The sequence below is a fragment of the Eschrichtius robustus genome, chromosome 17 (genome assembly GCF_028021215.1).
Source record: "Eschrichtius robustus isolate mEscRob2 chromosome 17, mEscRob2.pri, whole genome shotgun sequence".
NCBI classification, from domain to species: domain Eukaryota; kingdom Metazoa; phylum Chordata; class Mammalia; order Artiodactyla; family Eschrichtiidae; genus Eschrichtius; species Eschrichtius robustus.
In genome coordinates this window covers 49,553,838-49,577,748 of record NC_090840.1, presented here as the reverse complement: position 1 = coordinate 49,577,748, position 23,911 = coordinate 49,553,838, and the positions used below count along the sequence as shown (strand labels likewise).

Here is a 23,911-nt window from a genome sequence, read left to right as displayed (position 1 = left end):
GTGTATCTATTTGCTTTGTTTACTTGTTATTAAAACAAATCATCAAAATGTTAGCACTTTCAAAGGCAGTTTTTATTGTTGGGCTATCTTGTAAGCAAAATGGCATAAATATTTCAATGAACATGATTATACAGTGTTTCACTTTCCTGAACATCTACCTGAACACAAATTTTGGACAACCTTAACTAGCTGAAATACAGTGAAATATGTTCTTCAAGTGTACAGGTAAAGCCTTACTTTGGGTCCATGATAAGAATTAGCATGCCAGAGACATCTTGTTTTATAGCAAAATTTTTGCTCACCCTTCTATGTAACACAGAATTTTCTCTGGGAAGCAGCAATGCAGTGATGGGCTAAATTTCCCAGTGCACCTATATATTAGGTGTATACACATATTCATCCCCAAGGTTAAATATTATAAATTCTGCTAAAGATAAAGGACTGAGTCTTAAATGCTTAATTTTTTTAAAAGCTGAATATTATTAAGCTAAGTATCCAATTTAAGAAATTAGAAAAACAACAGAATAAACCCAAGAAAAAAGCAATATCTATCTTAGCCTAGGTAGTGGAAAAAAGTTACCCTTGAGACTTTTTAAACACAACTCTGGGTTACATGTAGCTTTGAGGGCTTGATTTCATACTACCGAAATGTTTCAAAAAACATCTAGCTATGAAATTAACAGTAAAGGAGTCCCAGGCTAGTGATGGCCCTTGGAGTCCCTCAGAGAAGGAAACACAGAAAATCCCTATTGGGGAACAGGCCCTCATATGCTACGTAAGAGTCTCATAAAGTCGCACTAGTGAAGAACTCCCAATAGAAGAGCACATAACACATACGGAAACAGTCTACTAAGAGCAAGGGTTAAGAATACAACAGTAGGATTAGACTCTCAAGAAATTCAGATAACAGATCTGATAAATAATATAAAAGAATTATGTTTAAAACAACAAAAGACATAAAAACAAACAAAAAATAAACTCAATATATGCTTTTATGAATTCATATCAAAATATATTTGTAGTGACAATGAATATATACATCTCTATGCCCCGTACTATAATAAATCAGGTTTAATTTGTTCAAAATGAGTTGACTTCCCAAATCGTTTAACATCCATATATTAAAGAACAATGTGTTTAAAACCTACTCTGTACCAAGCACTACTGCTTGGTACAGAGTAGGTACTGGTTGCTCAAATTAGGGTTATCCTATGATGATAAAGATAATAGGTGACAGGTGATAATAGAAAGTTTATAGTTCACATCCAGTATGGCACTGAAACAGTATAATCATTATTTAACACTGTTACTTCTGAACCAATGTAAGCCTCTCAGTGTAAATCATTTTACCTCCAACCCATAACGTTTGACTTAACACTTATTTCAGATGAAAAAAATAGTATAAAAAGTACAACTAATACGGGAACAGAAAAAGCAACAGTGTCAAACTTTCAATACATCTTTTGCTATTTGAACAAAATTTGTTAGTGCTGAAACATGCTAGAAGGTTTCCTTCACAGAAAATTATTATCAAAAGAGAAAATTATGTTCAACTTGAAAATATTGCCTAATATTTAAAAAGTTAAGTGAAATATTTATTCAACATATTACTGGAAGTCTTAGCCAGAGCAATTAGGCAAGAAAAAGAAGTAAAAAGCAACAAAATTGGAAAGGGAAAAAAGCAAATTGATCTCTGTTTGCAGACAACATGACCTTACATGTAGAAAATCCTAAAGATTCAACAACAAAAAATTTTAGAATAAACAAATTCAGCAAGATACAAACCCACATCTGTGTTTTTGCACAATAACAGTGAACAATCAGAAAGGGAAATTAATAAAACAATTCTGTTTATAATAGCATCAAAAAGAATAAAATACTTAGGAATAAACTTAACCAAGGAAGTGAAAGACTAAAAAATATTGCTAATAGAAATGAAAGAAGACACAAACAAATGGAGAAATGTCCCATGTTCATGGATTGGAAAACTTAATGTTAAAATGGGAAGTTATTGTTTAACAGGTACCACATTTCAGCTGGGAAAAATAAAAAAAGTTTTGCAGATGGTTGATGGTGATGGTTGCACAACAATGTGAATGTACTTAATGTCACAGAAGGGTACTTTTAAAAATGGTTTAAAAAGGTAATTTTATGTTGTGTATATTTTACCAGAATAAAAAATTTGACATAAAAACATTAACTGGGACATAAAGTCATAATGGCACAGTATCAAAAGACAGTGTATTTGTTTAGCATCTATAAAAACTATGTTCAGTAGTTTCATTTTATACAGCCTGGGCTACCAGAACTCCATAAAACATCTTTATTTTACCATTAAGTATTACTTTATCAATAATGAGTAGTATAAAATTCATTTTCTAGGAATACAGCAATAGCATTGTTGGAGTTGGGAACCTGGAACAAGATGCATGCCTATATTCCCTTTATGATGATAACATTAGTGTATTTTGTCTATCCAGTCCTTACCTCTTTTCTAATAATCTTCTAAGTTAAAACTTCTTCTATATGCAAAGAATGCCTAAACTAAGACCCAGTTTGGATGAGGTATGTGTTATACACTAGTGCCTTTTCAATTAGGATTACCTTGTTGATTATCATGGGAATATACAGTGACTGTGAGAATTTCCACACAAAACATATTTTTCTACATAATAAAACAAGGGGGAACACTTCCCATATCATTTTGTGAAGACAGTGTAATCATGATACCAAAATACAACAAAGATATTATGTAAAAGAAAAGTTAAAGGCCAGTATCACTCATGACTATGAAACCAAAACCCTAAATAAAATATTAGCAAACACAATCCAGCAAGATATGAAAAGGAAAATATATTACATCTAAGTTGGGTTTGTTCCAGAAACGCAAGATCAGCTTAATATTTGAAAATCAACCAAAGTTACTAGTCACCTTAAAGGAATAAAGAAGAAGAAACAAGTACTGAATACATAATCGTATCAACTGAATAAAAGTGCCAAATACTGAAGTGTACTCCTATAACAAAATGGTCAAGACTTCTAAAAAGAAAACTAAAATCTTATTGAAATTAAAGAAAACACAAATAGAGGAATGTGCCACAATCATAGAGTATACGGACAAACTATACATACTCAGTTAATATTTGTACTAACATATTGAGATGAATATTAACATTATCCCCACTTTTAGAGATGATGAAACTAAAGCACAGAGGTTAAATAATGTGATCATAAACTGCAGAAATTAAAAACTCAAGTTGTCTGATTCCAAAGTGACTTCTATAGATTCCATTAACTTAGAATCACACTCAGATGAGCTGGCCCAGTCCCTACTTTGTGTGACACTAACTTCAATTCACTGCATTTCAATTTTCTAGTAAATGATCTTCCAACAATCCCTTTCAATAGTATAGCTGTAAATTGATGGAATTAAGAGAAACATCTTTCTCACTTGTCAAGCTCTGCAAAATTATTATACCAAAGTCAGAGGAAGGCAATTCTTAAAGCTGACAAAGTAGAGAGTCTATGACAAAAAGTGGGAAGTAGCACACAGAATTTAGCTAGTTTTCCCCAGGAGAAAAAAAAAAATACACCTTAGAGAAAATAAATTACCATCATTCTATTTTTCTGTTTGCAAGGTTACTAGGGAAACTAAATAAACGACTTCTAATTTTCACTTTTTTCCCTTTAGTACCACATTTTTTGGCAAAGCTTTGAAACATGCTTGAATACATTTAGGGATAATATTAAATGCCATTTTAATTCTATACCATTCATGCTGGTACTAAGCAAATCTCATTAAAATGACAGAAATGTGCTCTTCTGAGTAAGAAAATCAGGACTAAATAAAGTATATTTAATGATTCTGCATTCACTTTCCTCTACCCCCTAATTTCTATACCAAATAACTCAGTTATCAACGTATAGGGCTGGCCAAAAAGTTTTTTCGGGTTTTTTATAACATCTTACGGAAAAACCCAAACGAACTTTTTGGCCAACCCAATATTTCAACAGGTAAAGAAAAATTAAAATAGCATTTCTGGTATTAGTTTTGAAATGGTTTGTCAGGCACCGGTCATATAAAATGCATATAATATCTTCAGGGCAAAATTACTTCATTAAGAGTTAATCAACCTTTATTCACCAATGTTCATAGAAGCGTTATTCATAATAGCCAAAAGGAGCAAATAACCCAGACGTCCATCAACAGATCAATGGATAAAAAAAAGTATGCTATATACACAAATGGAGTAACACTCAGCCATAGAAGGCAATGAAATTCTTATACATGGATGAATGTATAAAACATTCATCTTACTACCTGGATGAATCTCTAAAACATTATACTAAATGAAATAAGCTTAACAAATACTTATGATTCCTCTTATATGAGGTACCCAGAATAGGCGAATTCACAGAGACAGAAAGTACAGTAGAGGTTACCAGGGATGGGGTTGGGAGGATGGGGAGTCACTGTTTCATGGGAAAAGAGTTTTTGTTTGAAATGATAAAATAGTTTTGGAAATGGATAGTTGTTATGGCTGTGCAACACTGTGATTACTTATTTAATGCCACGAAATTGTACACATAAAAATGGTTAAAATGATAAATTTTATGTTCCTTATATTTTACCACAATAAAAAAAAAATTCAGCAAAAAAAAGTTACCAATGATATTGAGAATCTAATATAATATGTACAAGGCAGAATGAGAAAAACAAAGATTCCAAAGACCAGTTCTTAGTACTTAATGATGTTAAAGAAATTTAAATTCAAGTAACATGGCAGACTAAGTTGAAATGAATGTTTTCCTTTTCTACTACAAAAGCACTGAAATTCTAGGTAAAACACAAGAATTTGTTTTAATACATTAAAGTGCTGTATATCTTTTCTTTGGTCTTGTAGACCTACCCTTCAATCATTAATACCCTCTCTACCTGGGAGGCTAACCTGTGCGAACAATATGTACAAATATTCTTGTCCTCTGGTTTCTGGTCGTTTTCAGCTAATGAGGAACATGGCAGGAGATAGAAAGGAGGGAGGAGAACGAAGTCAGTATTATCCCCTGTTCTCCCTGCCCGTAAGCCTATTTATGGCAAAAACATTCCAGCGTTACTAGCTCCAGGTACTGTACTATCTCCTGTGGTTTCCCTTCCCAGTCAACACCTTTGTCCTTATGAGAATGCCATCTTTTTCTAACTAATATAATAGTCAAACTTGAAATAAATAAAGGGACATCTCAAGATGTCAGAAATGAAGAGGAAACACAAAGTCAGGGTAATGACTGGGAACTGAGTCATTACAGACTCAGTTTTCCATTATAGATTATTACAAGATATTGAGTATAGTTCCCTGTGCTATACAGTAGGTCCCTGTTGTTTACTATTTTATATATAGTAGTGTGTAGATGTTAATCCCAAACTCCTAATTTATCTCCCCCCTCACCCACTATCCCCTTTAGTAATCATAAGTTTGTTTTCTATCTCTGTGAGTCTATTTCTGTTTTGTAAATAAGTTCATTTCTATCATTTTTCTTAGATTCCACATGTAAGTGATGTCATATGATATTTGTCTTTCTCTGTCTGACTTACTTCACTTAATATGGTAATCTCTAGGTCTCACTGCAATCCCACTCCTGGGCATTTCTCTGGAGAAAACTCTAATTTGAAAAGATACATGCATCCCAATGTTCATAGCAGCATTATTTATAATAGCCAAGACATGAAAGAAACCTAAATCAACAGATGAATAGATAAAGAAGATGTAGTATATATACACAATGGAATCTTACTCAGCCATAAAAAAAAATGAAATAATGCCATTTGCAGCAACATGGATGGACCTAGAGATTATCATATACCATATATTTAAATTTGTATGCAGACAGTTCTGTTGCTTACATGACAGTGTTGTCCACAGAATGTCTTCTTATAATCAAAAGATTATTAGTCAATGATTAGCAAGAGCAAAGGGATGCTAGAGCTTCCTGGGAATGCCAGGTCAAATAGGCATAAAGGCCTATTATGGATTACAACAAAATATATGCATACCCTCTCCACACTGTCCTCCCTAGCCCCATTCATTAAGTAGTTTCTCCAGTGAGAGGACACGGCTTTATCTCCATTCAGTCAGTAACACATTTAAATATACAGGAAACTTCATGAAAGTTAGAAAAACATTTTTTAAATGGAATTCAAAGGATCACAGTAACACATCTACCATGTTGGAACTCAAAACAAAAGGAATAAAAATTACAAAGGTCATTACACACAATTTTAGCAGCACTATAAACAAAAAGAAATGAGAAATGAAAGCTTGGGCACAAATTCTGACTTCTGGATGAATTAAACGGCCACAGATTTAATCATAGATGAAGCATTCATACAAAAAGGAGAAAACAATGACTATATTTTCTGATGTCATCATTTACTGGCTAATTCTCAAAGAGGTTAATTTAAACTCAGATGCAAACATAGTTAATCTTGATCTCCACATAAATATTTTCTTGAGAGCAAGAAGAGAAATTAAACATGAAATGTTCAATACACGAACACCTTCTAATTTGTAAAGTTAAATCAAAGTCTTAACATTGATCATCATATCAAAATTGTCTACACAAAAATCTTCCTGCCCTTTATGGAAAACAAACCAGCTAAATTATTTTAAGATATTTCTCAGGGAACAAGCTTCTCAAGTGAGTGTGGGTTTCAAATCCATACTGGGCTGCTAGTAATCACTCACCTCTTTCTTTTCTTAACCACACTACGTAAACAAAAGAAGGTACATTTTGAAAATATTTACCACATTTTCCCCCATAGCTCTGTTACCTTAGGTAAGCTGCTTTATATGGTCTTTCTGGAATATTAATGTGAACCTTTTGCATTAAGATTCTTTCACTTTCAGATCTTTTTCACACAGATCAGATTAAATCCATACCTAATACAAAACTAACAAATCCACTAGAAGCATCTTCATTATTTATCTTTATAATCCAATCAGAATAAAATCCTCAACATTCTAAGTTTAAATTAATTGCAGTCATGTAAGGAACTTATTTTTTAAATCAGAATTAATTTTTTTAAGTGACTGAGGAAATCTCTCCCTTTGTTAATCTCTCCCTTTCTTAACTTCCTCACCATTCTTCCAGTCTATCACATTTATTATACACCTACTAAAACAAAATTGACACTAATGTCTTTTTCACTTTTGAAGATCCATCTCATATGTTACTGCCTTTGTAAAATACCTACAGATCCCATAGAATGAATTTGTTAATAACTTCTCTATAATTGCAGGGCATGCTCGTCTCTATTACATCTTATAATCAGGGTCACCATGTCCTTCTGTATAGGTTGGACACTACACAATTCTAGAAAGTACCATTCAATCTGTACTTTGTGTGAATGGCAGGCTCTAGATGTATGACCAACAGGTGTGACCATTCCACATGAGCCCTGTCTTTTCTGGGCTTGCAATGTTTTCTTAAACATTTCTTTCTAAAAGACTACTCCCAAGACAGGTACTCATTTTCATCTTGACATTCCAATGAATACAGTACTTAGTGAACAACTGTTTAATGGAACACTCTCCTTTCTGCCAAATGTCCAGAATATTTAACTTCATTTATCAATTTCACTTGTACTAGCTTTGTCTAGCAATGTATCACCCCAAGCTTTGATTACTCTACCAAAGTATTTCACAGTGTATTTTGTGCAATGTTAACATGTAGGCTATGATAAAGGGGTCTTTGGTTAAATGAGTTTGGAGAGTACTGCGGTGAAGAAAGTCAAAGTTTTCTTTACTGCAAGAGCTTTTGTATTCTAACAATATTAAGAATCTCCAAGAAAGGATTTACTGTTTTTACCCTCAAAGGATATGTCCCATTGACTCCATAAGGGCACACTTCTAGATTTTCATTTGGGGGGAAAAAAAGTAATCCTATCACTTAGGTCATTGTGTTTCTTAAGATTTGGAATGAGCAGGGATAGAGAAGTTGCTTATGCAGGGGTCAAATAGATCTACTCCAGCATGTGTTTATGCAAAAACAAAAACATAACTTCTACCTCTATTATATTACAGTAGTTCTCAGTGGTAAAAATTCAGGCCTCTATGGGGTGTTTCAGAAATGTATTAGGGTATTTTTGGTTGACTCAGTGATTGGGTGTCACCACTGGAATTTAAGGGTTAGCAGTTAGGGTATCAAGAGGTCCTATGATATATAGGACTGTCCTGAAAAATGAACACTATCTTACAGACACTGAAGTAGGTAAAAATCCTGTTTATAAGTCAACATTTGAGCATAAAACTGAATTCTGTTTTAAATCTAAACACAATATTTTTGCATTTATGCATGATTTTATTATATATTAAGAGTTCCAGAAATGCAACTACTGAAATGAAAAGAATAAAAACTTTTGTTTGAAACTTTATCAAGTTTGCCATTACCTCAGGAAATCACAGCAACAACAACAGTACCAACTTGTGGTATTTAACATAGACCTGCACAAGTCTATTTGTGGTAGATACACTCACAGTAATTCTATGTACCTGGCTACTTCATTACAACTTCTAATGTAACCATGCCTGAGCATTTATATATTAAAATAATAATTATTATACCTTAAATTACCTTCCTTTAATCCTTTATATTTTATTCAAGATACTAGATATTTTTGAAATTATATGTATATGTAGCTTATATTATGTTTATTTTCATTTCAGGATAGTAAAGGGGGCTTTATAAAACATTTGTTATTAAAAGGGGCACTGGCATATTGGGTGAGGTGATGGTGTTAAAAATGAAAAGAAAGGCTTCTATGATCAGAAGGAAGAAGGAGAGAACTTTGGTTCAGACAAGACTGAAAAATCACTAACCTAAAGATAACAAAGGCACTCTGGTTCTGAGCCTCTGTTGTATCAGCTTCTACGTTTCCATACTTCTGAGGAACCATACATTTACTGTCTCAGTTTTTGCCATTTCACAGAACCCCTACTGTCCTGAACTACCCCACTAACTACTGAAAGTGATTAAAATACTTGGACCTAAAAGAAACAGTAATACACAGCCACTGCTACCATAGCTCCTCACGAACCTTCTAAACTCACCAGCTTCCACAGAGGTGAAGTCATCTTCATTCTCAATCCTGATACAGAACTCTGTGGTATATATACCACCCTTCATTTAGTAACAGAATTTTTCAGGAACACTTACCTCAGTAGTAGTTCCAATGTCAGCAGATGGGCTACATGTGCTGGTATCTGGAGGAGCTGTGCCTATACTGCTTCTAACTGGAGAACTAGGGACAGGCCCCACCATCGACTCCGGATAAGCTGAAAAAGAACTGAGATTGCCTCTCTTCTGAATCTTATTCCAGACTTCATTCATGACATCAGTTAGCTCATATAAGAGCTGCACCTAAGCAGAAGGGAAAAAATAAAAAGGAAAAACAAATCTTTCAACTTCTGGTCACAACTGACTAAAATATTAAATGTGAGAAAATGAAAACAAGTCCAGGGAAATAAGAATATATGAAACAAAAATCTATCAATGTATCACTGATCATGGTATTAATATCATGACCTATAATCTGTGATATATAATTACTATATATTATATATACTGTAATTATTATATATAGGATCATGACTATTTTGTCATAATACCACAATTCTGATGAGATATAGAGAAAAATAATTCATATAAAAATATACAATATTAAACATTTTATCATGAATTGAATTTGAGAAATATAATGAATTTATTCACACTTGTAATTTGCCACATAGTCACATTTTGATATTTTATAAGCAATTTAGCATTTCTGTGGGAAAATAATGCTAATAAAATAATGTTAATAAAACAGCTTATTATGGGACAGTAGATTTCTTTTAATATATGACAAATAGAACAACCACAAAGAAATGCCTCTTAAACAGAGGTCAGGATCAAAATTAGAAGTCAAATATATCCTAGTAAACATGATTATTTAGTTATACATGAAATAATTACCATTCTTATTTCTGAATTATTTACACATTTAAACTTTCTCTATTTTCTGAAGAATAAATCTGAAACTGGATATCTTGCCCAGCAAAATAAAGTAAAAAAGAAAGATATAACACAGAATAGTAAAAGGAAAATGTTACATATGAGACTTTTCTACAGATAAAGAACATAAACTATCCAACCTACTATTCCCCTCAGATTTGTCATTCCAATATTCAGAAAAAAAAACTGTTTAACTTGCACGTTGTTTGACTAAGTTCTAAGATATTTACATAAGATTTCATAAATAAGCATTAATCATGGAATCTATATGACAACATATTGCCATATACTGTATAAAACAAGCCTAGGGGGGGAAATGCAAACACAATGTATAAGCAAATCCACAGCTGGATACCATATTCTGCTTGCCATTAAAAAAAAAAAAAAAAAAAAGAAAGAAAGAAATTCTCATATTTATAAGAAGTTTCAGCCCCAGGACACATCCAGATGATAAAGCTGGCTTCTTATGTGGGCAGAACAGATGCCTAAAAACAGTGTTGTCAATCCTTATTTGATATAGAACAGTATATGGGTTACAGTTTTCTCCTGCTTTTTGTGTGATGAAGTCTCAAATCTCAGGTTATAGCTCTTTTTGTTTAAAAAAAAATCTAATGGCTAGAGATCCTACAAAAAAGCTCTTAGAAAAATTTTAGTTCAAATTCTTTTGTCTTTCATAATCATGAGTGTTTTCTAAAAAGAAACCATTTTGTTCCAAACCAAATTTTTTAAAAAGATTATTTTACTTTTTCTTAAACAATTAGAACTGACAAATAAGGAAAGCATAAACAGTTTCTAAATACTTTCAAAGGCATAAGGTTTATTTACCTAAGAGAATTGATGCCGTTTTTACTGTCGCGACTTCTGGTTTCCTTTAACCGTTACCGTTAAATAACTGTATATGAATGTCACCAAGTACACTGTGTATTCAGCATGCCAAGCAAACACTGACATAAACTTTAAACGTATTATTATTTTCAAAGAAGAAAGTTGCTATCACAGAACCCAGACTTCACAAATTCAGAGGTTTTAAAAAAACAGGGCAAAAATGCTGAAGATAAATGTTCAACTCTTATCCTTCAAGCTGTACTGAAAACCATGCCAACTAAAGCCACAATGAGCTACCACTACCTACCTATTAAGACGTCTGAAATTAAAAAGCATAATCAGACCAAGTAACAGTAAAGATGTAGAGCAGCTAAAACTCTCATTTACTCTGATGGAATGCAAAATTTAGAATATTGTTTGGCCATTTCTGAAAAAAACATATACCTACCATGTGAATGAGCCATTTCCTAAGTGTTTCCCCAAGAAAAATTAAAGTCTATGTCCACACAAAGACCTATATAAAAATGTTCATAGAAGCTTTATTTGTAATAGTCTAAAACTGGAAAAAAATCTCAAATGTTAACCAATAAGTTAACCAACAATACAACAGAATACTTAGCAATAAAAAGAAATAAATTATAGATTCATGCAAAACCAAGAACTAATCTCAAAATTATTATGCTGCATCAAGGAAGCTAGGCGAGAGAGAGAGAGAGAGAACACAAACTGTATGATTCCATTTATACAGAATACTAGCAAATGAAAATTAATCAATAATGACAGTATCAGTGATTGCCTGGGATTGGGGGAGGAGTAAAAGGGAGGATTACAAAGGGGCACAAAGAAACTTTTGAGGATGATGGATTAATGCATTATCTTGATTGTGAAGATGATTTCATGGGTATACATAGTCAAACCTTATCAAATTAGATAATCTAAACATGTGCAGTTTATTGTATTTATGTCAATCCCAAAAAAACTTTTTTAAAAGATCTCTAAAAAATGAGCATCACGTGAGGCAGCTTTATATAGGTTATGTGTGAAGGTGATTGAATATCAATAATATTTTGCATATCAACTACTGATTTGATATGCAAGATATTAAATATAAAAAAAGTAACATTTTATTGTTGAAAAATTAACTGCACATACATTTTCTCATTTAATCTTATAACCAATCAGAAAGAAGACTTAATTGGAGTGGAGAGGCTGAGACAAACCTCAAGGAAATACATTCTTGAAGGATAGATAGGATTTAAGTGGGTGCAAAAAGCCATTCCAGTCATAAGAATACCAGGAGCAATAGCCAAGTGCAGGAAAGGAACAAGACATGACATAGGGGCCATGACAAGTTTTGCAGCATATTAGGAGAGTCAGATAGAAGAGTAAATAGAAAGGTAGACATGGAGAAGAAAAACCATGGATATACAATGTCAATGGAAACCAAGCAGGAATGGAACTTCAACAAGCAATTACTGATCCATGTTGAACAAAAAAGAGCTCTAAGTAAATATGAATTTAGAAAGGCTATTTCATTTGGCATGCAGGTTATTACTAATCATTAAAATTCAGTTTCAAAAGAAAGAGTTTTTGCCAAAAACAAAAACATCCTTTTCATACAGAGCATTACACTTAGTCTACTTTTGTTTAAAAGATAAAAATAAAAATCAGGAGCTCAGAGAAATTAAAAATGGGTGATTTGTGTAAGAATACAAATCCAGTTTTGTCCGAACTGAATGCTTGTGTTCTTAGACAGTGATGCCAAATTCCATTAGCTTGGTGAAAACTGAACTTACAGCAATAAAAACTATGACAAAATGGATAGGAAAGGAGCATAAAACCCATTATTTCTCTAGTTTTACAACTTAAAACCAAAAAATGCAAAGATAGTTTTATGTTTCTCGGAATGCCTTATAGGTGGACAAAATGTATCAATTTATTGGTAGAGGGAAAATTGAAATTTTATTATATTAAAGAAGATTCTGTATTAAAGAGGATTCATTTAGTTTTGGAATGAACACAATTTTTAAGGTCTGAGAGACTAGTGCCTAAAGACATTAAAGGGAATTGGGTAACTTAGTAAAACACTTAAGATAAAAGGCAAGGTTGGTGGAACTCACTCCTAGGAACAAATTCTCTGAATATTCAACCAGGTTAAATATTTACAGTGTCTAAGGCTTTTAATGGCAGTGAGTTCCAGAAACTGACACAGCAATTTAGGTCTCTGTAGCTGATACAGAGATCTACAACAATGTCAGACATGACAATAAATTTGGTCTAAGCTTGCCCTACATATAGAGCTTGCACTATATTTTAGAGTATATAAACTACTTGAGGGCTCTGAGCAATAATGAACCAAATTAATTAATGTACAAGTGCAAACACTTCTGACGTCACTCTAACGAACAAACAAAAGAATGGCACTGAAGTAGGAATTACTTGAATGGAATCAAGAAGCTTATACACTGGCTATAATCCAAAGTTCATAAAGCTTCTGACAGTGTATGTGAAATTTAGTGGGCGTATACATTGTTCTGGGGGAAAGGCTTTTATAACATTCTCAAAGAAGTCCATGGCACAAAAAAGGATAAGAAGTACTTCACAAAAAACACAAATAAGAAACAAAAAAACCCCCCCGATTAATCAGTGAGAAATCACTCACAAGAAAGAGGTTTATTTTGGGTCATTAATCTTAAAAGGAAAAATAAAAATAGTAAAAGAAATTTTAGGATCTTATATGCATATGGATATTTGGAATTTAGGGCCCACAATACACTTTATATAAGGCAGGACACCCAGAAAATAAGAAGAGACATATAGATATATTTCACTAAGAAAGATTAAACGCTTTTGGCCAAAGATGCCATAAAGTTTAAAGGCAAATAACTGCATTACAGATACAGGTTTTGTATTTATAGAATATAAGGGAGGCTCTTCAAATTGCTAAGAAATTTAATAGAAAAATTAAGTAAATGATATGAAATATCAACCATAAAAAAGCAAATTCACTGGCCAATAAACATTGAAAAACCTGTTCATCCTTATTAATAATCAGGAAAATACAAATTAATGTAAACAACATGAACTGCCAATTCACAAAAGAGCAAACTCAACGGCCAATAAACATTTGAAAAGTTGCTCAAACACCTGGTTTCATTTCCCTTCAGCATGAAGGATTTCCTTTAGGATTTCTTGTAGTGCAGTCCAACTGGTGATAGATTCTTTCATATGAAAAATGTCTTTATTTTGTCTTCATTCATAAATGTTATATATTTTTTTACTTAGAATTTTGGGTTGAGAGGCTTTTATTTTTCTTAATTTTCACGATTTAAAGATGTTGTTCTTTTGATCACTACAGTTTCTTATGAGAAGTAAGCTAACAAAATCTTGGTTCTCTTGCATGTGTCATTTTTTTCTCATGATACCTTCAAGATATGCTCTTTATCTGTGGCTTTCAACAGTTGGATTATGATGTGTGTAGGCATGGCCTTCTTCATGTATTTATCTTATTAATCTTTCTCCCCTCATTTCTGGCCTACATGTAGCACTCAATAAATATCTGCTGAATTCACTTAGGAAAAAAAAAAAAAATCAAGTCATCCTTTGTAATTTTGACAGAATCCAGAGGGAGTCTGGAAGCACAGGCTAAAGCAACCACTCACAAAAAAGAGGTTTATTTGGAGTCTCATGTTTTACCATTAAAATTTAGGTTAATCTGGCACACAAGGATATAAAAGAGTACTTACTCCTTACTTTTTTCTTTGAGTACATGTTGATTCTTCAGAGTGCTATATTGTTTTGTGACTTCCTGTCCCTTTAGGAATACCGCTACAGTCCACCAGGGATATTCATACCAATTTACACAGAGGATCTCACATTTTACATCAGAGTCAATCTAAACTAACAAAATGACATTCATATACCATTGGAGAGTTTGCAAAGTATTTTCATAACTATCTCACTTAAACTTCCCAACAACCTGGTGATCAACTTTGGATATAGCAGTTGCTAACAATTTTACAGAAGTTGGTTTATCAGGACTTATCAAGAAGATAAAGTAGAATTAAGTGCATAAATAAAATTCATTACACTTTGGGTGCAAAGGGATTCTCAGGGCATGAGGTTCATTCAGTCTTGGTTTAATTCTCAGGAAAGAAAAAAAAAAGGCCCTTGGTATTTGGGGAGCAGCAGCAAGGAGCCCATGGGAGTCAAGTGATCAACAAAAGGACAAAAGGAAGGAGCAGACATAAGAAGGTAATGCCAGGCCGAACATAAATTCTATTTATGTGATGACTTGGCTTAGAACTGGTTTATATTTAAACAACAACAACAAAACCTGAGCTTAGTTCTAAATAAGGTGAATATCTAAAGAAGATATCCCAGAGCTCTAGTTTTGAGCCACAGTCCTGCATTTAGTAAGACTCCACAGAAATCACCATACTATTGAGTATCTCAAAGTAAAAGAAAAAAAATTTTTTAAAGATTAATAATAGTGGAGTCCCAGGCTAAAACCATAATGGGAACAGAATTTATTCTCAGCTGGGATTGCTATGGATAACCAGAACACGTGGAGTAGGCCAATCCTCCCAAGGCTATAATGACTCCTAAAATAAGTCTCTAAAATATAAGGTCTCTGGTAGATAACTCCAAGTAGTAGTTAGCTGTCTATTTTATAGGGACTGAGCTACTACTAAATATAAACTATGAATAAAAAATTTTTTCTTATTATCCTCAGAAGTTTCTTCATATCCCTTTGTAGTCTATCCTTCCTACCACCCCCTTCTCCTTCCCTCTCCCTGCCCTGCCTCCAGGCAACCAGGAACCTACTTTCTGTCACAATGTAGTAGTTTACACATTATAACATTTTATATAAATGGAATTATACAGTAAGTACTCTTTTTTGGTCTGGCTTCCTTCACTCAGTGTAATGACTGCAATATTTTTTCATGATCTTGCATTTTATCAATAACCCAGTCTTTTTTATGGCTGAATAGTATTACATTGTATGGATAAGCCATAATTTGTTTAATTTGTTAAATTCACTTACTGATGAACATTTGGGTTATGTTTAGTCTTTGGCTATACAAATAAAGCTGTTAAATACATCCATGTAAAAGTCTCTGAGTGGATGTACATTTTTGTTTCTCTGAAGAAATACTTAGGGAAGAATGGCTGGGTCGTATGTTTTTTGTTTTTTTCTTCCCCTCCAGGAACTTCAAAGTTGTTTCCAAAGTTGTTACGTAATTTTTACATTCCCATCAGTAGTATACAGAGTTCTAGTTGGTTCATAATACTCCATCTTTTAAATTACAGCCAATCTAATAGGTATGTAGTGGTATGTCTTCATGTTTTATTTTGTTTTTTTCCTGATAAATAATGATGTTGAGTATCTTTTCATGTGTTTACTGACCAGTCACACATCTTGTGTGGTTCTAATCTTTTCCCCGTTATTTGTATTCATGTTATTTTATTTATTGTTCTTTGTCTTCATGTTACCAAGTAGAAAGGATTCCATAAATATTCGGTAACAGTTTGATAAATGTGTTGCTAATACTTTTTCCAAGTGTCTGGCTTTCTGCTATCTTAATGTGTCTTTCAAGGAGAAAATGTTTTTAAACTTGATTATGCCCAATATCTAGATCAATTTGGGGACAGCTGCCATCTTAACAATACCGAATCTTCTAATCTATGAACAGGTATCTCGCTCCAGTTAGATGTTCAAGTTCTCTCAGCAATGTTTTGTGGTTTTCAGGGTAGAGGTCTTGGACATCTTTTGTTAGAGGCATTTGTGTATGTTTGTTGGCACCAATATAAATGGAACTGATTCATTCCATTTTCCAATTGTTAGCTGCTACTACAGAAAAATACAATTGGTTTTTATATATTTATCTTGTCTCCTACAACCATAATAAGTTTATTAGTTCTAGTAATAGTTTCTTAATTCCTCCAGGATCTTCTATAAAATATTTGATCATATGAAAATAGGGAGAGTTTTACTTCTTTTCTTATCTTTGTGTCTTTTATTTCTTTTGCTTGGTTAATTGCAACGGCTAAGATGGCCAGTATGACAAAGAACAGGTGATAGAAGGAGGCATTCTGGGCTTTTTCTTGATCTTAGTGGGAAACAGTTCAATATTTTACAATTAAGTGTGATATCTGGTTTCTCAGATATGAGTTATTATTTAATGTCCAGATATTTATAGTTTTCCTAGTTAATTTATTATTGATTTCTAATATAATTTGACTATGGTTAGATAATATACTTTACTGATTTTAATTCTCTTAATATAATGAGACCATGTACACCTGAAAAAAATGTGCATTCCATGGTTGTTGAATATAGTGTTCTATAAATGTCAACTAGGTCAAGGTGAGTTCACAGTATTTTTCATATCTTCTATATCTCCAATTATTTATTTTTCATCTAGTTGTTTTACAACCACTGAGAGAGATCGTATAAAAATTTCCTAATATGATTGAATAGAATTACCTATTTTTTCCTTTAATTCTGCCCATTTTTCTTTCATGTCCTTCTTTATCTCTGGTAATACTCTTTTTCTTTTTGTCTATTTTATTTGATATTAAAATAAATAAGTCCATCCTTCTTATGCTGTTTGTATGGTGTATTTTTTCCTATGCATTTATTTACATTGTTTCTTTATATTTTAAGTGTTTCTCTTTTAGGCAATGTATGTAGAGTCTTGCTTTATTCCTACCCTAATAGGAGCAGTTGGACCAGGGGTCAGCAAACTTTCTGTAAATGGTCAGATAGTAAATATTCTAGACTTTGTGAGCTACATAGTGTTCTCCCTTGCTGTTACTTAATTCTGTGGTTGTAGCATGATGGCAACCTTACACAGTATGTGAAAAAAAGGGTGTGGCCAAATTTATCTGCAGGCCTTAGTTTGCTGAATCCTGGTCTAAACACTCCCAGTTAGGATCATAACATTTAATGTAATTCTTGCTAAGGCAGGATCAGCCCTACAATTTTATTTTTTGTTTTCTGTTTCCATCCTCTGTTTTATGTAACTCTGTCACCACTTCTTCACTTCTTTAGATTATTTGAATACTTCTTAGTATTTCATTTTAATTCATCTATTGGCGTTTTGGTTATATCTCTTTGTATATTTGCTTTTTTTTTTAGTAGTTATTCTAGGAAATTTTAATATATGTAGAAAAACTTTCAGTCTACTTTTAAATTTATACTGTACCACTTCATGAGATATTTAGGAATCTGACAACCACTAGGTCCCCTTAGCCCATCCCCCACTAACTTTGATGATGAAGTTGTCTTTTTTTTTTTTTTTTGGCTGTGTTGGGTCTTCGTTGCTGCTTGCGGGCTTTCTCTAGTTGCGGTGAGCTACTCTTCCTTGTGGTGCGTGGGCTTCTTATTGCGGTGGCTTCTCTTGTTGTGGAGCACCGGCTCTAGGTGCATGGGCTTTAAGCTGTGGCACGTGGGCTCAGTAGTTGTGGCTTGCAGGCTACAGAGCACAGGCTCAGCAGTTGCGGCACACGGGCTTAGTTGCTCCACAGCATGTGGGATCTTCCTGGACCAGGGCTCGAACCTGTGTCCCCTGCATTGGCAGGGGGGTTCTTAACCACTGAGCCACCAGGGAAGTCCCAAGTTGTCTTGTATATTAAATCCACATACATTGATTGAAAGCTCTAGCAGACAGTGTTCCGCATTTTGCTTTCCACAGTCATACATATATTTTTTTTAATTATATGGTTAGTCTTTAATGGAAACTTTTGCTTCCCAGATGCTTTTTTTTTTTTTAATTAATTAATTAATTTTTGGCTGTGTTGGGTCTTCGTTGTGGTGCGCGGGCTTCTCATTGCGGTGGCTTCTCTTGTTGCAGAGCACGGGCTCTAGGCGCGCGGGCTTCAGTAGTTGTGGCTCGCGGGCCCTAGAGCTCAGGCTCAGTAGTTGTGGCACATGGGCTTAGTTGCTCCGCGGCATGTGGGATCTTCCGGGACCAGGGCTCGAACCCCGTGTCCCCTGCATTGGCAGATGGATTCTTAACCACTGCGCCACCAGAGAAGTCCCATATTTTTTTTAAATAGTTAAAAAAAAAAAGATTTATCAAGCTATTTATCATTTCTGTTGGTTTTCCTTTATTTCTGAAGATGCAGGTTTTCATTTGGTTCCACTCCCTTTTAACCTGTAGAACTTCCTTCAGTATTTCTTGTAAAGTAGAGGTGCTGGTGACAATTTTCCTAGTTTTCCTTCATCTACAGTGTCTTTATTTCACTTTAATTTCTGTGAGACATGCACACTGGCTTGACAGTGTTTTTCTGTTAGCATTTTAAAGATATTGTTCTAATGTCTTCTGTCCTCTGTGGGGTTTTTTGTTTGTTTTTTGAATATTTATTTATTTGGCTGCACTGGGCCTTAGTTGCAGCAAGCGGAATCTTCGTTGCCACGTGCGGGATCTTCGTTCTCACATGCGGGATCTTTAGTTGCAGCATGCAGGATCTAGTTACCTGACCAGGGATTGAACCTGGGCCCCCTGCATTGGGAGCGCAGAGACTTAACCGCTGGATCACCAGGGAAGTCCCATGTTCTCTATGGTTTTTAATGAGAAATCGGCACTCATTCAAATTAAGCCATATATAATGTATCTTCTTGCAGCTGCTTTATTTAAAAAAAATTTATCTTTGGTTTTTAGTATTTTAATCACAATGTATCCAAGATAAACATGCTTGGGACTAGGTAAACTTCATGAATATGTAAAAGCCTATCTCTTGCTGCAAATTTGGGAATTTTGTACAATTATTTGTTAATATTTTTCTGGCCCCAGCTTTTTCTCCTTATCTTCTGGAATTCCAATTACACATATATTCGAACATTCTGTCCCACAACCACTGAAGATTCGATCCTATTTTTAATATCTTTTCTGTTTTCCAAATTCAATAATTTCTATGCACAATGTTCAAGTTCAACGACTCTTCTGTCACATGAAGGCCACTTCTAAGCCCATACGGTATGGTTTTTTCTTTCAGGTATTGTATTTCCAATTCTCAAATTCCATTTGATTGTTTTTATACTTTACTTCTCCATTGAGAATTCTTACATTTTTCATTCAGTGTTGCTTTCCTTTACACCTCATAAAAAAAAATTATAATAGCTGTTTTAAAGTCTTTTCTGCAATTCAATTATTTAAAAAGCAAATTGGAAACATTCATTTATGTTGTTAGTTTTTGCTTTCTTTTCCCCCAGAGTATATAGCAATAATCAGTGGGACTGATGGGCTGAGATGGGCTTCTGCTGCTATGATAGAACTAAATCTATTTTTTTCCCTTTTAACAGCTTGTGTGATAAAGGAGCTAAAGAAGGTGAATCTGTTTCTCTATAATCTGTTTGCTAGAGCTGCCATATAAAAGTGCCATAAACTGGGTGGCTTAAAACAACAGAAACTTATAGTTCCATGGTTCTGGAGATTAGAGAGTCCCTACTCAAGGTAATAGCAGGGCCATGCTCTGGGACTCAGGAGAATCCTTCGTTGCCTCTGGTTCTTCTTCTGGTAGTAGCCAGCAATCCTTGTGTTCTTTGGCTTGAAGCTGGATCAGTCCAATCTCTGCCTCCATTCACATGGCACTCTCCCTGCGTATCTTCACATCAACTTCCCTCTGTGACTGTCTACTTCCAAATTTCCCTTTTTATAAGGATATCAGTCACACTGGATGAGGGCTCACCCTAATGAATTCATTTTAACTTGATTACCTCTGTAATGATCCTATTAACAGATAAGGTCACATGATGAGATACTACAAGTTAGGAATTCAACATATCTTTTGTCGGAGACACAATTCAACCAATAGCAGTTTTCCTTCCTCTAGGAAATGCATTTCAACAACCATCAGCAGTAGCATTCAAAGAATAATCTAAGAGGAGGTAAGTCATTTCATAATTATTCTCTACTATACTACTATGGGTCATAATAGAATGGCAAATGGCCATTAATCTGGAATATTTACTATTGTTCAAAAGAATTTACTACTGATTATAAAAGAAATTACTTTTATAATGGTGGATAAGCTATTAGTTTAGTATAACTGCCTCATCATAATTCTAACTGTATGTATTTTTTTAATAAGGCCATCACCAAGATTAAATTAGCAGGTCCGATCTTTTCAAAATGCACAAATACATATGAAAGTTAAACGAAACTGTAGAGTATACAGTAGGTGGAGCAAGGCAGAGAGAAGAGGGGAAAGAAGGAGGATGGTTTCAGTAAGGAGGCTCTATAACATGTGGAATAATATTTGAACCCACTTAAAAAAACACACTTCAAAAACTAGCTTGTCACCACTAATGCTGGAATAAACAAAGATTTATCGACATTGACCTAACAGATCCAATAAAACTCTAAATAGTATTGTTTTAAAAATATAATTTCAAATACTATTCAACATTGATAATCTGCATAGAAAATATACAAGAGTCTGCTTGAGGTCAAAGAAACAAGTATTAAATTATATGTAACTAATAATTTGTACAAACCCAGGAGATCTGAATTCATACTAAATTATAAAACTGTAGAATATAACATGTTTGGCCTATACCAACTGGAATGTTAAAGGATTAACAAAATGCCTTTTTTAAAGAGTAAACAGTGCTTTTTTTTAAAAAAAAATACTACACGTTGAGCAAAAGAAGTTTTGAGTGAGAATCTGATTGGAAATTACATTTGATCACTTCAATAGACTCTTCCAGTCTGACAGTAAAGTAGTTCTTCACCATTTAAAAAACTTTACATCTGCAACTGATTTCATTCCATCAGCCAAAAGATGCATTTATGCTGCCACCATTACATTTTCAGAAGAGTTTGAATTACAAAACTTGAGAGAACTTCAAAGCAATACTTAATCTAACCATTCTGATCTTGATGGCCCTGTTAAAAATAATTTAAGACACTTAATAGAAGAGAAACCCTTCAACAAAATGAGTAACAATTGTTCTTAAATCACATTATTTTAAATTTCCTTTCATAAACCAAATGTACCAACCTGGGGGTTCGAGCATTTTATCTCAAGTGACTCTAGGTCAACATGCAGACAGACAACAAATGAATGCCTCGTATCAGGTCCTGTAGCGAGTAGTTTTTGAGATGTAACAGCTAGAGTAGAGGTACAACCCATAGGTTCCACTAGGCAGAGTGTCACTTGTTTTCCAAAAAGGGTGTATATGCTGAAATGATGCAAGCTGATTGTCCAAGGAAAGGCATCACCTGATAATGGGGACAAAAGGGGGTAGGCAGGCACACAAACAAAAATATAGTTAATTGTCACTTGATAGTAAGGTATCTACTGTTAATATTTGAAATATAAAACAGTTAATATGGCATCATAAATAGCGTATGCTGTATCCCAGAGACCAACATGTTAAACAGTTTACATGTTATATAAGGGTTACCTTTTAAAAATGTTTATATTTGTATTTATTATAACATACTACTATATCAATAATTATGTACATTATAAAACATACAAGTAGAAATTAAGGAAATGAGATAAAAATATAAATACAAGTTCTAACTTTTTCCTCCCTCACCCTTGTACTAGTGGGTTGTACAGTGCAACTGCTGGGATGTATGCATTATACCTTGGAGACCACAGAGAATGTGTTAAATTAGGAAAATTAGGAAAATGAACTAAAGGTGACCACAGATCTGACTGCAGAATAAAAAAAGAATAAACAATTTACTATGGTCTGTCGGACCATCTGCATCAGAGTCATATGGGTGCTGATATAAAATACAGATTCCTGGTTTCTGCTTCAGACCTACTTAATCAGAAATCTCTGAGAGTTAAGACCCAGGACGCACGTACATATTTTCAGTTGGTGATTCTTATATATGTTATTTTTAAATCAAGTATATTTTATTTAAAAATAAAAGTACTCATACATTTCAGAATTAAAAGCAAAATTTCTTTCATTGTTTTAGTATTTTTTCTTTTATTAATTTACCAGAGAAAAAAATTGTTAATATAAATTTATGAGACAAAACTATCTTTTTTTTTTATTGTGGCTATAGATAAAATACTTTGTGAAATAGCATTTAAAAGTGTACTCAGTATTAAAACATTCATAAATATTCATTACTGGGATGCCAATTTGATGGAAAATATGTTCCTATGACTTGTATTTTTGACTTTGCAATTCTACTAGCACTTGATAGTATAGATAGTATAATACAGACTTCTTTTTAAGTATCTAGATTATTTTAAAACAAATTGAAAATATTTATCTTCTAATTAGAGAGGTACTAGTGTCTCACTGAAAATAACTTAGAAGATATAATATATAAAGAAAAATATCAAAACCAGTCATAATTCACCTTCCATCTTACTACTCCCAGGAATATGCACTATTAACATTGTTATTATTTTTCCTTCAAGTCTTTTTCTTTTCCCCCTGTAGTGTTGGACGTGCTCACACAGAGCTGGAACCAGATCACATCGTACTATTAGGTTCATATTATATTTTAGTAAGAAAAAAAATACCAAGTGAATAACTAAGTAGATCATGCTATAAACATATATACTAAAGGAATATAAATAAGCATTTGAATTGTGAATGGTGATACTCAGGGGATGCTACAAGATAGATTCTCATATGCTTGAACATTCAAAATGTCTTGATCAAGTAGTTAATAAAATTAGAATTGGAAACTTTGAAATTGAGACCTGAATAATAAACTAAATCTAGCTACATAGCAGTCCACAACAACTTGACTGGAAACAATGGAAACTGCATAATAATATGCGGTCAGCACCATGGTACTCTGCCTGTCTTAAGACTTAAAATATTTTGCCCCCAGGAAAGAATGACAAACTTTAAATCATCTGTAACTAATTCTGAAATTATTTTAAAACCTACACAAAGTTCCATGCTATTTACAAAATAAAGGCTTTGCCAAATTTGTCTTAAAATACTTTGGAATGATTTCAGGTTACATATTTTAAAATCTGTAGCGAGCTATATACATAGTCCTTCAAATTTTATGTTATCCAAGAAATGTTAAATGGTGATTAT

General features: G+C 33.4%; 1 protein-coding gene across 7 annotated transcripts in view; it reads right to left on the bottom strand.

Annotated features, from left to right (window-relative positions):
• VPS13B (vacuolar protein sorting 13 homolog B) overlaps window positions 1-23,911 on the bottom strand; it is a 765,002-nt gene that overhangs the window by 366,015 nt on the left and 375,076 nt on the right. For all 7 annotated transcript variants that reach the window (XM_068526231.1, XM_068526229.1, XM_068526230.1 and 4 more), the window contains exons 24-25: window positions 21,883-22,103; window positions 9,211-9,414 (exon numbers count right to left, since the gene is read on the bottom strand). In XM_068526231.1, coding sequence (XP_068382332.1) covers window positions 9,211-9,414; window positions 21,883-22,103 — 425 coding nt within the window. The remainder of the gene's footprint in view (window positions 1-9,210; window positions 9,415-21,882; window positions 22,104-23,911) is intronic.